The 17,855-nt window shown below is 37.6% G+C and overlaps 1 protein-coding gene across 1 annotated transcript; it reads left to right on the forward strand.

Annotated features, from left to right (window-relative positions):
• The first annotated feature begins 9,387 nt into the window (after positions 1-9,387).
• Positions 9,388-12,542, forward strand: LOC145119119 (serine/threonine-protein phosphatase PP2A-2 catalytic subunit-like). Its single transcript, XM_079054747.1, has 11 exons — positions 9,388-9,624; positions 10,096-10,152; positions 10,239-10,322; positions 10,409-10,480; positions 10,569-10,640; positions 10,738-10,778; positions 10,949-11,015; positions 11,561-11,752; positions 11,834-11,923; positions 12,001-12,108; positions 12,261-12,542. Exons 1-11 carry the CDS (start codon positions 9,532-9,534, stop codon positions 12,324-12,326), a joined length of 942 nt encoding a protein of 313 aa, XP_078910873.1. The 5' UTR covers positions 9,388-9,531; the 3' UTR covers positions 12,327-12,542.
• Positions 12,543-17,855: the final 5,313 nt, after the last annotated feature.

Here is a 17,855-nt window from a genome sequence, read left to right on the forward strand (position 1 = left end):
ATACTAATTAAATAATTTCGTATTAATATATTATACTTGTAATATATTAATAAACTATAAATAACCTTATTCTCAAAATCCATCTTATCAAATTGCACTGGTGAAGGCAACAAAAAATGATCATGCTACAATCGGGTCAAGTACATACCAGTTATAGTTATGAGCTTAGACACCAAATCCAACAAAACGTGCCTTGCACAAAAACACATAAACCTTTAGTTTATGTCCTCGATGGTAAATCGCGCTTAGGCTAACGAGTATGGTCACACCCAACCTACTCAAAAAGTTACGCCACATCAGTTCCACTACAAACCCACTACCAAACCACTAACCCTTGGAAATGGTTACCACTCCACATCATTTTTTTTGACATTATTAGATTAAATTAAAAAAACAATTCAAATAAAAACACACATTAAATCAGAAACATTAAATTAAAACACATTACATTAATTTTAAAACACACAAATTTAAATCCTAAATTACTTAAAAAACATAAAAAATAAAATCCTAAACTGCTCATTTGTCCTAAATTACTTAAAAAAACATAAAACATACCAACTAAAACATAAAATATTAGAAACTACTTTCCATATTTATCGCAAACTTGTTGTTGGATTTTGAGAAATGTCGCGAGATTTTCCGGGTCGAGATCCGGTAGGGGCTTTGTGTTTATGATTTGAAGACCGGTAAGAGCGATTTTTTGCCGATGAGCTTCCTCCGTTGATTCGTATTTTTTTTTTCCTAGAAAACTTAGAGTTTTATCTATGGATTCCACAATCCCGTCGTCGCTAGTTGCAGTTGCTTTTCCGCTTGAAGACGCCGCCCGTTTTGCTTTGTCCCTTCCCGGTGGTCGACGGAGTTGGACTTCCGGTGGACCCTCTGCATCGCCAACATCGAAATCATCATTGAGGTCTAACCCAAAACCCGTGTCCGATTCGGAAGTTCTTGGCCTTTTGTTGGAGCCAATGGTCGAGTCCGAATGCGACGTCTCCAAATTAAGAACCCATTTTGGACCGTTACGACAAACTTCCCATGCTTTTTGGTGACCGAATGGTTTACCATTGTTGGTAATTTTGAATTGGTAGCACGCGGTTGATAAAATGTCGAAGTTGTTGCAACCACTTTTATGCATATTTTTTAGATTTTCAAATATGTCGTTAAACTTTTTGCAAGCCGCGCGTAGATCACGCCATTTTTCGTTGACCACGTCGTACGACCGATCCATTTGCCTTCCAAGTAGCGCGTGAAAGTGATCAAAACACGATGCAAAAAAACTTTCTCCGGATTGCACGTCGGCTCTTCTCGAGTCACTTGATATGAAAATCCAAGTTTTCGCTAAAGCTTCCTCATATTCTTCGTTCCAAGCCACTGCTTTCTTTTTTCCTTTTGCTTTTGGTTGCCTTCTTCGAGATGGTTGCAGTGTTTCATGGACCCGTTCGTCATCGTTGTCGAGGTTCACAGTTTGGGATTGAGAAAATGAGACTTGAGATGATTGTGTTTGGAATTATTGAGAAGTTTGTTGTTGAAAACCTTGGATGTAACGACCCAATTTTCTGAGTAAATTTTTCATTTTAGAATGAATAAGTAAACATATTCCCATACATTAAGAAATCCAGTTATAATTGTTTTCAAAACATAAGTCAAATACAACTTTTATTCCAAACATCAGAGTGTCCCATAGAATGTCTGTGAGAGAGTGCATGCCGTGCCATCACGCCTTGCCCTTGCCCTTGGATTCTGAAGTACCTGAAACCATAAACAAACCTGTAAGCACGAAGCTTAGTGAGTTCCCCAGAGCATACCCCACACACAAACCACATAACATGTTAACTATAAAAGATACCTCTACATCATACACATATCAATTAGCTATAAAGCTACATCTACCACATAATGCATATCAATTAGCTATAAAGCTTTCTCTACCATTAGCACAAAGGCTATCTCTACCCTTATCCATACATGCCATCTCTAGTTTTAGCCCTGAAGGCTATCTCTACCACTAGCCCCGAGGGCTATCTCTACCATTAGCCCTGAAGGCTATCTCTACCACATATCAATGCATAACAATGCCACACACCTCTACACAACAAGTATATCAACTATCATAAAATGGGCCGGCCTTGGTGCCTTAGACCCATTGGTATGGTGAGAAGACTAACCTCGAATGCAAAAGCTTCCTGAAGAAATCCTTAGCTGCTGCCCCGCCCACTTCCTGAACCACCAATACCAATCAATATACCCAATTAGCAATTGGGTCCCATACCATAATTCTTAGTCCATGCATGGGGGTAAAATGACCATTTTACCCCTGGCCCAGTATGATCCAAAACTAAGGCCCAAATCTCGAAACAAAACCCAACACTAGGTAGGCTTTCCAAGCCCACTAGTGGTCCACTAATGGCCCAATTTGCTCAATTGGGTCCAATCCATCTAATGGGACTTACCCTAAGCCCAAACACATTCCTGGCCCAAAACATCTGACTCCTGATGGCCCACTAAATCCCAAAGACCCAAAGTCCACTGCTTGGCCCAACCCGGGGCCCAAAACATCACAAGCCCATAACTGATGAGTACGCGGGGCGTACTCATATGTACGCTAAGCGTACTGGCTCAAGGTGGTGTACGATGCGCGTACCTGCATGTACGCCCAGTGTACTCCTCTGTTAAGCTACTTTTCCATTAAGTGCTTAATACTCGGGATTTCAACATCAAACTTCAGATCTAAGTCCATTAAGACGTCTTAAGGCATAAAGTTGGCAACTTTATGCGTTTGCATGGTCCTTATGGTTCCAACAACCCATTAAGACCTTTCCAAGGGTCTTGATCCATGCATGAGGTTAGAATACTCATCAAGATTGAGTGTTAACTAGCCAATTGATTTTAAAATAAAAGTCCAATACATATTGATTGAAGGCAAACGGACAACAAGCTGTGCCACTAGCCCTTTCTGGATGGCAAAACCAATTATTTTGAAAACAACATTTGTGGATCTAGGAGATATGAAATTAGAATGCATGACCCGCTGGACTCTATTGAGGAGCTCTACCGCCTCTGGTGTGAGAAAACCAAATGTATCGAATGCAAAAGGTACAAACACATGTTGATTTTCTATACATGCATTCTCGTGCTTTACCACTTTGCACGCAACGGCTTTCAAAGCGGCATACCCTACTGTGAAACCCCCGCTCCCCAAACCAACGATAGGGGAGACTCTAGTAAGATACGCGCACGCATGCTTCCCTCCTATCCATCCAAAGACCAAAATGTCAGTCGGTCTAAGTGTGGACCTTCCATCCTGCGGGTCCGTCAAAAAGTTCACTGGCGCTTCTTTCTCCACAGAAATACCAACACACCGACTATTGGATTAATGTCTAAGTCCATAACTATAATTGGTAAGACTTGACCCGACCCGGCATGGTCCATTTGGGTTGCATGGCATCAGGACAATTGGATAGACAAGATGAGGAAAAAGGATACTAGTGATTTATATTAATATATTATAAGTTCTAATATATTAATATATAATCATATTATTTAATTAGTATTGATCAAGAATTAATTTATAATTAATTAAGTGATCAAAATGAACTAATTAAATATGGACTCTAAGATATATGTGTGTGATGGACCAAGTTCATTTAGGTTGGGCTAAGCTTTCATGGATAGTCCATGGAGTGTTTAACCCATGGATCATATGAAATGAAAGGTCATGGGTATTAGGGTTTAACCCTAATCTCCACACTATATAAAGATGTCCTTGGTTGGTGAAATTGGAACTAGTGTGTGTACACAAAAGGGCAAGGCCTATTTCACTAGAGAGAACCAAAGTATCCTTATTCTCAAGGTTATTCCAAGTGTTCATGGTGTTGTGTGAACCATTTGAGGGGTCACACTTGGGGCACTAGGCACTCAAGCTTCATGAAGACAAGTTACATAAAAAAAAGGTATGTATTCTATCTATTTTATTACCCAAGTATATGATATTTGTATGCTAGTATAGGGTAATATCTTGAAAACTTCATATTTGCATGTATAATAGAGAAAACATAGATCCAAGGTATTTAGGGTTGTATGTGCACCATAGGATGTTGTAGTATACTAAAACCCAACACCGACAAGCATCAAAGAGAACATCTCGAACCACATCATGTCTGTATTTGAAACCAGGGAACTCTCTACAATGAACCGCGTGTTCCCCAAAGGTATCCAAACATGCCTTGCGGCAAACTGGGCATATCTCGTAAATTGGGAATAGGGGAATCATGAGGCGGTAACGAAGGATAGTTCGGTACTCCACATGAGACATATGCTGGCCAAGACCATCAATAGGGATAGTTAGCAGAAAATCCTGAGCATGAGGTGCCCGCAGACACTCAAAGACTGCTTTCTGTCTGACAGTCATGTTGAAGTCAACTTCCATATCTTGGACGATTTTGCTAAAAAGGGCACACGCCAAAGCTTTTTGGGATTTGGGGGGGGTGTCCTTATTAGTGAAACCGCTACAGTTAAATCCCGGGATCGTATCGCGAAGACGAGTCATAACACATAGGTAATCCGAGTCCATACCAAATACGCCACTGTCACATAAGATCTGATCTTGTAATGCCCAAGATTGGGCCCTCGAGGCTACAAATGCGTAGGAGGAAACCTCGTATGCCGAGTACAAACCCAAACCACCGAAACGAATAGGTAAGGAAGCCAGGCGCCACTGAATGTCTCCAAAGAAGGGGCCTCCACATACCACCATATCCTCGATAGACCTGCGTAATCCTTGATCAAAGAACAAAGCTGCCTCTTCTATGTGTACCGGCTGGCATGTCCTTAAACCAAAGAAAAGTTTTGTAATGCCCATACATGATCGGAGCCAAAAGAGCTCACTTTGTGGGTCACATAGTTGGGGAAGAAGGCCCATCAAATCAACATCATTGACCGCTCTCTTCATGGCCAGCCCGCTAATAAACCATGCGTCTCTGCTAACAACCCCCCCAAGGAGCTTCACCCCTAAAGAAGGTCTCCCTATATCCGTTGGGAATAAATCAACACGAAGCTTCCTACCATCACAGGAGGGCCAAAAAATCTCTGTTTTCTTGGTGTTCAACTCAAGACCCAAGCCTGGACCATGCAACCGAATAATGTTCAACACTCTAGCCACCTCCTCTGAATCCCCAATGACAGTCCCATCATCTAGATTCCAAGCATGGAGAAGGAGCTTACAATTGTCTCTAATCTTGTGCACAAGCGGGTGCAAAACGAGGGCAAAAAGAAGAGGGCCCAAGGGGTCACCTTGCTGCACCCCAGTGGCAGACCATATATGTTGGTGTCCGATATAAAGTCTTGTTGCTTGCCCGTACAAGAAATTTACCCACAAAGAAATGGAAGGGTACATCTTCTTAACCTCGTGGAGCAATGCTGATCGATCCACCAGGTAAAAGGCATTCGAGAAATCCACAGTCAGCATTACAAGAGACCCATCAACATGGTGTTCACTCAACACCCTATTGGTACTGTGTAACACAGCCTCAGCACCACTGGATACACCAACCCCGAACTGAAAATCATTAAGGTACTTGGCCATTTCTTTACGCACACCTTTCATGGAAACCTTGGAAACCAGACGTCTCCATATAGTGCCTACTGCAATCGGACGGATCCCGTTGGCCATTTCTTTACCCACATCAAGATTGCATTTTTATGAAGTAGATAGACCAAAGGACCTCATATATACTCTTCCTAAGCCCTGGAGTTGCTCAACTCCCAAGAGATAGTCCATAAGCTCATAAGAAACACCAAACAAGCCCTAATCTAGATCTCAAGCTATAAGATAACAAGGTAGAAACTTTATACCTTCTAAGACTTTCAAATGAGCTGGAGAACCTGGATCCAAAAGCTCTTCCCTGATCAATGAGACTCCAAGATGATCACTCTTCTCCAAGAACACTAAGATGCACTCTAAGATGGCCTTACAAGCTCACACTCTCACAATTAGGGTTAGGGTTTCGAAGAGGGGATTAAAAGGTGAGAAAGAGGCTGACCCTTGAGGGTGTAATGTTCTTTATATAATGTCACACCCTAAAAATTAGGGTTTAGTGACTCTCGGCGTACGTTGGGCGTACGTCTCCAACACCTGCGACCATTTACTCAATCTACGCTGGGCGTACCCTAGCTTACGTTGGGCGTACTCTCGAGCTGGCCACCTAGCATGCATGGGATCTGTTTGGCACTAATTTCCATTAGGGGCTAAAATTGACAATAACTTCAAAGTGCCATAACTCCTTCATTCTAAGTCCGTTTCCTACGAACTTTATATCCACGAAGAGGCGGCGGGAAGCCCTACGCTCCTATCCATGCCCCCAAGCCTAAAACCTCCCGGATAAGACCCAGGATCCCTAAAAGACCGAATCGCCCCTACCCTTTGGCTTCCGAGACCACAACCGAGTACTTTCGAAAACAAGGCGTTACATTAGAATTGGGGTTGAGTGAATTATGGTTGAATGAATTGTTGTTGTGGTCGTTGTTGTTGGAAAAATTGTGGGTTGTATGTAAGGTTAATGAATACAAGTTGTTGTTGGATTGGAGAGTCCAACAATTGCATGTATGTTTGATAATCATGTGAAGTGTTTGGAGTGGGTGAGGTATTTTGGTTTGAGTCCATTTTTTAAGAAAATATAAAGAAAGTAGAAGAAATTTTTTGTTTTAGAAGTGTAAAATAAAGGTAAAATGTGTAGTATATATAGGTAAAAAATGTAAGATGTTATTTAAATTTAAAAATTTAATATTTTATTTTTAAAAAAAGAATTGATTAAGCGGTCAAATATACGACCATTACTCTCTCTCCCTCTCTCCCTTCCCTATTGGCTGTCTTTGTCCATGGATACTACTACGCCACAATCCACCTACGCGCACTTGGGGCGATGTTCACACGTAGGTTGGCTTGCCACGTCAACCTCCACACGTAGTCTTTCCTTCCATACTGGAAGGCCTTACCTCTACTACTTCCTTTTGTATAACAAACAATAATTATTATTAACCCTGTTTTTTCGTCCGATCCAACATCCTAACATATTTCTTACTAGGTGTGAGACCTATGTATTACATGAGTTAAATAAAAAAATTAAATATCAAAGTGTAAATATTAAGTATTTTTTAAAATTAAATTTTAAAACAATGAAGGAAAAACATATTTATTGTAATTTATGATCGTATTTATTACATTAAATACTTTACTTATATAACTGTATGTATTATGTGATGATCCTTCAAAACTATATGTATTATGTTTCTTTTAACTAGAAAAGATTCCCCGGCGTTGCCGGGGTCGGAAGATATTGCTTTGTAAAGTAAAGTAGCATGTTGGTTGCTTTTTGTCCGTTAATATGAGGGTAATTTGGTCTTTTCAGGTAGTAGGGACTGAATTTGTCACCATGGGTAAACCATATGGACCATTTATGTAATTTTGGCGGTGGTGGTGGTGGTGGTGATGGCAGATGGTGGGTGGGTTTATGGTATTGGGTGGGTATTTTCTAATAAATAAAACATTAATTTAAAACCAAAAAGAGAATGTTAAATCTGGTAAACCACAGGGACCAATCGTGTAATTTTGTCTAACAATAATAATAATAATAATAATGATGAGGGACCATTTTTGCCAAAAGACTAAATACTAATAATATGTAATAAAAGGCGAAGGTTATGAAAAATTCAAACCAAAGTGAAAGAGTTGTTTGTGAACAAAAGCATAAAGATGAATGGTCAATGTTGTAAGTTGAAGGACCAAAATTGACAAAAAGGTGCCACTTTACTGTTAAAATCCTTCATAACTTTAATATATATATAATAATTATAAAAGTTAAAAAAACTTAGAAATTGACATTTAGATATTATTTATTTCAAAAATACCACAAAATGACAAATATCAAAACTTAGGTGAGATTGATATGTGGCAAAACGGATCTTTATTTATTAGAGTAGACTAGGTGTAAAACCTGTGTATTACACGAGTTGATTAAAAAAATATTAAAATGTAAATGATAAGTATTTTTTTAAATAAAATTTTGAAATAAGGAATGAAAGAACATATTAATTGCAATTTAGTATAATATTTATTACATTTGTTACTTTACATATATAACTATAAGTATTATGTGACTTTTTAATTTTAAAAATTAGAAAAAAACCATAGTTGACATGTGAATATTATTTATTTAAAAATTATCATAAAATGACAAGTATCAAAATTCATTAGAGATTGACACGTAACAAAATTATATTCATTTATTATAGTATATAAACAAATATTTTAAATTTAATACATTATTAACTACGATTACCAATTATTATATATATATATATATATATATATATATATATATATATATATATATATATATATATTAAAGTTGTGGAAGAAAGAAATAGTAAAGTTGGGATACTTTGTCCAGGTTTGGTCCCTTGATTTACATATCCGGTCCTTGTACTTCTTTAATTAATTTATTCATGTCCTTTTGTTTGTGTTCCATTCAACTTCCCATTTTTTGGCAGAATTGGTCCCTGTATTATTGTTGGAAGTCAGGAATACTAAATTTGGATGTTTTTTTGGCAACTTTGCTCATTATTCTTTACCCATTTTAACACTTTTGGTCCTTCCAATCAATATTTTTACATTTTTTTGGAACCTTTTAATATTTAAAGTTTGACCACAAAACTTTAACGGTTTGACAACTTTGATCCATTTTCTAAAAAGTTGCTAATTCATACCTCTTTAATTCTTTAGCCATTTTCATACTTCTGGTCTTTGCAGTCAAAACTTTTACATTTTTTGTTCGGAGCAAAGCCCAGACTTTTCATCCTTGCACATTGAAAGCTTCTGGCCCCCGCGTAGCGGGGGTAACCTTTCTAGTTATTATTAGAGAAATTAAATTGATTCCTACTTTTTATGTCTACAAATGTTCCTACCCAATCAAATTATGACAAGTGTCATTATTCCATATTTTTTTAACTAACTCATTAAGACTATATTAGAAATATATCAAATAAAATTAAATTGAATGATGATTTTTCATAATTTTAGTGGGTAAGAATAATTATAGACATAAAAGTTAGGAGGTAATTTAATTTCTCTTATTATTATTATCAAGTTCGGATTGTAGCATGCCACAACATAGGTATTTCCAATTTACGAAATACGAAATTAAAAATAAATCGTAAATCCCCCAATTAGCTCCATCACAAGACAAAAGAGTCTTTATTATTATTAACTCTTTTTAATTTTTTTTTTTTTCAAATTTCGAAATATTTAGAAAACCGGAAAAGGTTGTGGTGATCGAAGAAAAAAGGAAAAATAACAAGTCAAGGGTTTCAATTTTCATTCTTTCTTTTTCGATTTTGTATCGGTTTTCACCACCACCCAATCCCATCGCTCCCCCACTGTCTTCTTCACTCGCTCATCGTTTTCTTTTTGGTTATGTTTCGCCATCCACAAGATTTTGAATAAACAAATCCTTCGATTGGCCACGAATTCAAAAAATCATGAGCTTCGATCCAGTTATGCAGCGCGTTAATCGCAATGTTGACGAACATATCTCCCAGCTCATGCAGTGCAAACCCTTGTCCGAACAAGAGGTTATTACATTCCAAATCTCGTTTTTATCGTTTTGATTTAAGGACGGGTTGTTTTGTGGGTTTCGTTTGTGATTAATCTGATGATTTGAGATGATTTACGGGGTTAATAGATTTGAGTTAGGCAGATCTGCTTGGGTCAGATCTATTGCGTAAAGTACGAAGCTTTTTTCTTTCAATTATGGAATTCCTTCGATATTTCCAATGAAAATCCTTTGGAGATTATATATATATATATATATGACATATTTTATGCATATATGCATGAACAATATGTTTAATTTGCGATATACATCCGTTTATTTTTTTTCGAATTATAGTAATTGAAATTCGGATATGATTGTATAATGTTATTGATCGATTGATGGGGTATGTGCTCTATAATATACTCTCATTCTTAAATTTGATCACCTTTAACCAATCATATCAAATGTTGTTGTGATCCCGTGTAGCTTCCCTTTTCCTGTTCTTCAGGTTAGGTCATTATGTGATAAGGCGAAGGAGATCCTGATGAAAGAAAGCAATGTCCAGGTATCTTTTCATTATCATTTAATAATACCAAAAATGTGAGAATTGAGATTAAAGAATTTAGATTTGTTTCTTCATGTCTTTTTCAGCCTGTTAAAAGCCCAGTGACAATCTGTGGGGATATTCATGGACAATTTCATGATCTTGCAGAGCTTTTTAGGATTGGTGGAAAGGTGTGTGTTATGTAATCATAATGATGATAAATTGATATGACAATTGACATAACTTATAAGAGCTAATTATGTTGTTCTTTATATAGTGCCCTGATACAAACTACTTATTCATGGGAGATTATGTTGATCGTGGTTATTACTCAGTTGAAACAGTGACTGTAAGTTTTCCACCAATACTTTTTTGTAAACTTATGAGGGCAGTTTTGTAATTTCATCTATTTTCATACGAGTTTTTTGTCCACTCAGCTCTTGGTGGCTCTCAAAGTGCGTTACCCACAACGAATTACTATCTTAAGAGGAAACCATGAAAGTAGGCAGGTATATATTTTTTTAATGTAGTTCTAATTTATTATGCATTTAAATGTTTATTATTTGATATAAAATAACATAAGTTATAATGTTTATGTTTCTTCAGATCACTCAAGTTTATGGGTTTTATGATGAATGCCTAAGAAAGTGAGTTCCTACATTCTTTTAATCTTTTTCAAAAAAGAAAAAAAGTTCTTTAATCATCGGTATATAATCTAATATACCTTCAATAATGAATGATAAGAGGAGTATAAGGTAATTTTCACCTTAAAATTCTCCAAACTTGAATTTATTTTTGTTACATTTTTTGTTTGTAGATATGGTAATGCTAGCGTGTGGAAGACATTTACGGATCTATTTGACTACTTTCCACTCACTGCATTGGTTAGTAAAATGACCATTTTACCCTTCTGTCCAAATAACGATATTAGATAAAAATTACTGTTTAATTGTTTATTCGGGAACTTTTCAATATAAATCGGAAACATTCCCTTATTTTTTTCGTTAACATGTTCTCTTGATAAATGACCATTTTACCCTTCTGTCCAAACAATGATGCCGGATAAAAATTACTGTTAAATTGTTTATTCAGGAACTTTTAAATATAAATCGGAAACATTCCCTTATTTTAATTTGTTAACTTGGTTAGTAAATGACCATTTTACCCTTCTGTCTAAATAATGATGCATTGGTTAGTAATGACCATTTTACCCTTCTGTCTAAATAATGATGCATTTGGTTAGTAAATGACCATTTTACCCTTCTGTCCAAACAACGATACCGGATAAAAATTACTGTTTAATTGTTTATTCGTGAACTTTTAAATATAAATTGGAAACATTCCCTTATTTTATTTTGTTAACTTGGTTAGTAAATGACCATTTTACCCTTGTGTTGTTCTCTTATGATACATATGTATATATTTATAGGTTGAGTCTGAAATCTTTTGTCTTCATGGAGGATTATCTCCTTCAATTGAAACACTTGATAACATAAGAAACTTTGATCGAGTTCAAGAAGTGCCTCATGAGGGCCCCATGTGTGACCTTTTATGGTCTGATCCTGATGATCGTTGTGGCTGGGGTATCTCTCCACGTGGAGCTGGATATACATTTGGCCAAGTATTTCATATTTTCATCTTTTCTTTTTTATTATAAATTATAATTTTATAAGCTTCATTTTTTTTTTATTTTATATGTCAGGACATATCTGAGCAATTTAACCATACCAACAGCTTGAAGCTCATTGCTAGGGCCCACCAGCTTGTTATGGAAGGGTTCAACTGGGGTCATGTAACGATTTTTTTCTAATTTTTTTTTTGACATGTAATTTTGTCACAATATTTTTTTTAATCAATTTGTTTTAATAGGAACAAAAAGTTGTGACTATATTTAGTGCACCTAATTATTGCTACCGATGTGGGAATATGGCTTCAATTCTTGAAGTAGATGATTGCAAGGGTCACACATTCATCCAGGTTTGTCTTTTTTTTTTTTTTTTTTTAAATTATTATTTACTATAAAGTTACATATAATTTCTTATACTATATTTACATGTAACTTGTGTTACAAATTATATGATGCTCAACTTACATAAATATGATGGATTTAAAAAAAAAAAAAATTGCAGTTTGAGCCAGCTCCGAGGAGGGGAGAACCAGATGTGACACGTAGGACTCCTGATTATTTCCTATGATTCAAGAACTCTATTTTCATGAAAAGGGAAATAAAAGCAAATCATATCAAAAAAAGACATACTTGAATCTTGATTTTAAGTTCTGGGAAACAAAAAACTGGGATCCTGGTTTTTCTTCATCTACCACATCTCTTAAATCGCTTTGGTTCCTTCATTTTTTTCATTCAAATTTCTGTTTGTAGAGGAAAAGCTTCTATAAATCATTGCTTTTGTTTATTTTTTTGCTGGTATAATTGTTTTTTGACAACTAGTTAAGAATGCTTGCTATTAATTTGTTATCAAGTTCATTGGAAATTGGATAGTTATTCTTTCTCTGCTGATGTGGAAAAGTACTTTGTTTCTTGCTTGAAAACCTCAAAAATATAAATCCATGAAAACATCTGTGAAGTTTTCTTGGACCTTATTAGATCTGTTTCTAGATGTTGAGAGGGTGACTGTTTATTTGATAAAAGTTTGAATCTTTGTTATAGTGAGTAGTTTTTTTCCCCGAATTGGGTTAAGTGCATTTTGGTAAAAAAAAAGGGAAGGGATGGGGTAAAAGTAAATTGAAGTGCATGCAGAAAATTTTGCGTTTGGTCCCTATATTTTGTTTTGCACATGGACCATCCCTATAATTTGTTTTTGTTTCGTTTTTTGTCCCTGGTAGAAGTAAAAAGACTATTTTGCCCGTTATATTTTTTTTTCAAATTTTTTTTATTATTTGCTTATTGTTTATTAATTAAAGAAATCAATTATTTATAGACATGTGACCCACTCATGACTCATACTCGCACTTGCATCCAACCACCATTGGTCAATGACAATCACAACAGACCACCGGCAACCACCATCCACCTATTTAGGCATCACCGCTGACTATTTAGGCAACCACCAGAGACGACCACCAACAACCACAGAACACCACCTCCGGCAACCGGAAATAACAGGCGATCACCACAACACTCATGTAAGAAACATGGCTGCCATCGACCTCCGGCCATCGGAAACCACATATCTTCCTCTTGTTCCTCGACTGGACCACCGATGAGCACAAAACTCACATTTTCCTTGTTGCTTTTCTGGTGAGCCTCCCTACAACTCCCTTCATCAACTTCCCCTCTCCCTCCTATATCTCCCTTCAGATCAACAGTTGAAAAATAGAGAAGAAGATATATGTTTTGATTTCCATAGATCTAGGTCTACAGTTGTCGCCACCGGAGTTTGCATCTCCGCCCACTAGATCTTCGTCTTCTTTGTTTTTCTAAATCTTTGTCACCAGCACCTCATCTTCACCGACGAGCACATAAATATGGTGTTTCTAGGCAGATCCCACGTCCACTCCGAAGGTTTCACATTTTTTTAAAAACTCTAGTTCGCCAAGGGTTCCACTGGAGCTTCGATCTGGTACCTAGTGTCGTTGACAATGAAGGTGGAGGTCCGGCGAGACGATGCTGGCTAAAAGGATCGCCCGATAGAGGTGGAGGGAGGTGATGGTAGAGAGTATTTGGATTTTCTAAGGTGAGAAGAAGAGAAAAAAGAAATCTGATAAAAAAAAACTGCAAATAAATATAAAGGGCAAAAAAGTCATTTCAAGTTGTACAGGGACGAAAAATGCAACCAAAACAAACTATAGGGACTGTCTGAATGCAAAAAAAAAGATAAAGACCAAACGTGAAATTTGAGCAAACCATAGGGACGATTTTAGTAAATTGTTTCGAAAAACAATTAACAAACCAACCCATAAGAAGAATTAAGAGTTACACAAAAATTAATCCCCAAAAGTTGCATTTAGTTAAAACTTAACATGATTCTTGAAAAAACAACCATATTGTGTAAGAAATTGATTATTTAATAAGTATGGATACTTTAATGTTTGAGAAGAATAATAAAGATTGATTTACCTCTATCGGTATCCATAAAGAGTTGGAATGAATGCCGGTATACAACCTAACACCAAAAGTTGTATTTTAATTCTTTCATTTGTTGCTCGTCAACCAAGAAGGATACAAGAAGCGGGCACCAATTTAAAGGGTGAAGGAGGAAGCAAAAATGGGTTTTGTAATGTTAGTTCATTTCCTTAATTAACTTCATTTTATAATTAAAGATTTTTTTTTTTTTTTTTTTTTTTTTTTTGAAACGACAAGTAGATATATTAATAAAAAGCCCAACCTAGCAATGAGCTAGAAGAGGCAATAAAAAACAAAAGGAATTCAAAGGAAAATTACAAACAAGAGAAAGGAGAAATCAACCAATCCACCCATTTAATATCCTTTCTACCCCCTCTATGCTTACACCAGAGAAACACCATCATCATTATGTTATAAACAATCTCAGTGGGAGAGGTGTATATGTTTTGTAATACTTTCTTGTTTCGAGCTTTCCAAATCCACCAGAGCATACCATAGCAAATAGCTACAAGCATCTTCTTTTTCTTCGGGCATTGTCCTAAGGAAGCAGGGAAGTTAAGAAATTCGCCCACCTGAGTAAAGTTTTGGTTATCAATTCCACACCACTTCAATATCCAGTCACGCGTGATAGTAGAAAATCGACACCTGACTAGGATATGGTCTGAATCCTCCAGCGTTTCGTTATAGTAGCAACAAAGCTCATATTCGACAGGAATGCCCCTCTTTTTTCCAGCGATATAGCAGATGGAATTCGACCCATATTGACTCTCTAGATGAAGCATGTGATCTTGATTGGAACCAGTTTCAACCATGAAATTTTAGAATCGAGTAGACAAGGCAGGGATATGTCAAACTTGGACTTGATTATACTAGTAATAAATTTCCCATCAGGTGCTAGATCACACTTCCATGTGTCCTCCATATTATTTGGGTGAAACGAGGATATCTCCGGATAAGTTGGGACAGTAAAGGATACATACCAGCAACTTCAATATCTATTCTCTAGTTTCACTCAAATCCGTTTGGATTAATGCGATCAGCCACTTTACATTTTTTGATTTTCTCCAGTTTATAGAGATCTGAGAATTTTGATTTTAAAGTCTTATCTCCGGTCCATTCGTCCATCCAGAAAAGAGTGTTGTTACCAGATCGAACCACTCTTTTTACTATATCACTGTGGCGTGATCCAATGTTCCGAATGTCACGAATTACACCTGCAATGTTATTCCATACACCCGTGATGCTTTTGTTTGACAAATAATTGCCCACCAGGTGGTGGATACCACTAACGATAACTCCCTATAGCGAGTTACGATCTGTGCGAAGTCTCCACCACCATTTTGTCAACAGGGAAACGTTGAGGGAGTGTAATGAGCCCACTCCAAGTCCCCCATTTTTCTTTGGAGCTATGATCTTTTCCCATGAGACCCATCTTATTTTCGATTTACCATCATTACTATACCCCCAAAGAAATTTGTGACAAATCTTTTCAAGAGTTTCAATAACTCTAGCCGGCGCTTTAAAGAGCGAAAGATAATACGTGGGGAGGTTCCAAGGACTGCTTTGATTAGCATACGACGACCTCTGGATAAAGTTTTTGATTTCCATAAAGATAGCTTGGATTGAAATTTGTCTCTGATAGTGGACTTTTCAAGCCTTTTCTCAAGCCAAGAAATTTAATAACCTAAACCTATTACTCCCTCCGTCCCAAAATTATTGTCCACAGACAAAAAACACACAAATTAAGGAAACATTAATTACCACTAACTTTATACAATAAAATGACAATTTTGTCCTTACTTTGCATTTAATGTTCCACTAAATGCTTAGTTGGTTAAGTAATAATGTAACATCCCAAATTTCGAGTCCAAAAATTTCATTTTAATTAACGGATTATAAAACATTCATAAGAAAACTGCGTAACAATGTATCATTTTGTGAATCAATGTATCATGTCTGAAAACCCAAAACATATAATAGCAACATGTCAAAGTACAATCCCAGAATATCTCGAGTGCGGAAAATCAATGCGTGTGTGTATGATGTGCCGCTACCGCGCCAGCTCTTTCCCCTTCGCTGAAGAGGTACCTGAAACCAAAACTGTAAACTGTAAGCACGCAGCTTAGTGAGTTCCCCCATCGTACCACACATATACAATACATACTGTCAGGCAGTTCTGGGGTGCCTGACTACCCAGGTCAAGCCATTCTGGGGTGCTTGACGTACCCAGGTCAAGCCATTCTGGGGTGCTTGACTTACCCGTCGGTCTGTTTCACCCGACTATCAGGGACTATTTCACCCCTACCCCTACCACATAACACACATATACCGCCAGACAATTATGGGGTGCCTGACTACCCAGGTCAAGCCATTATGGGGTGCTTGACTTACCCGTCGGTCCTTACGATCGACATCCGAGGACTATTTCACCTCCTACTACTACCACATAATATCATAGCATGAACATACTGTCAGGCAATACTGGGGTGCCCGACCTACCCTTCGGTCCTAACGACCGAACTTGGGGACTATTCTCCCCCTACTAACACTATCACATATAACACATAACATATCATGCTAGCACATAAACATATCAGGTAGCAGCAACCCTAGATGAATGTCACAAAGACAATCATCTAACATACAACTCCTACTGGTGGGCCGACATTGTGGCCGTAGACCCACCACTACTGAAAGGTAACTCACCTCAAACGAGTAGCTGCTGATAATCTGTGCGGGGAATCTCTGACTGCTGCTGCTCCGGAAGTCCTCCGGCTATAATCCCCACAAAACACTTAATCAGAATCTGATATCTACCCTTAGGGTAAAATGACTATTTTACCCCAGACCAAGTCCAAGTCAAAGTCAAAGTCAACTTCCAGTTGACCCGACTCGCCGAGTTGGGTCGTCAACTCGTCGAGTCCCTATTTCTTTAACTGTCCTCATCCACGTCCCTACTCGTCGAGTTTAGCAACGACTCGACGAGTTCTCCTTCTAACACAACCTCGGATGAACCTTCTTCCGACTCGCCGAGCGGTATGAACACTCGTCGAGTCCATCTTCATCCTAAGAACACGTCCTGTCCTCGAATCGCCGAGTTGTATGAACAACTCGTCGAGTTCATCTTCAAGAGTTGGGAGATTGCCTTGGACTCGCCGAGTCTGCTCGTGCACTCGTCGAGTCCTATGAACTCCAGGACTAAGGCTTATCCCAATACGTTTGGGTCACTCCCTTGGACCCTCTAAAACCTTTCTTTCACTCAACTGGTTCCCACGAACCATAACAGAAAAGGGGAGTCTAACCTTGGACTCGCCGAGTCCCAAGAACGACTCGCCGAGTCGATGCAGTCCAAGTCTTATTTCTTCGATTTCTGGAGTGCAACTCTTGTCCAAATGATAGATCTAGGTCCCTAAACTCAATCTAACACGTAAAGTTACAAACTTTACGTGCATGCATGGGACTTTGAGCCTAAAATGCCCAAAAAGAAGCTCTTAAGATGCATGGGGCCTTCCATGGGTGCAAAAGCAACCCCTAACTGCCTTGTGACCCTTCCATGGACCTAGATCCGAAGCCTCAACCCCCAACCATGCTTGCAATCATGGTTGGCTACCAAGAATGACTTATAAAAGCCCTAAATCTCCCA

The sequence above is a fragment of the Lactuca virosa genome, chromosome 6 (genome assembly GCF_052849685.1).
Source record: "Lactuca virosa cultivar CGN04683 chromosome 6, Lactuca_virosa_CGN04683_v6, whole genome shotgun sequence".
NCBI classification, from domain to species: domain Eukaryota; kingdom Viridiplantae; phylum Streptophyta; class Magnoliopsida; order Asterales; family Asteraceae; genus Lactuca; species Lactuca virosa.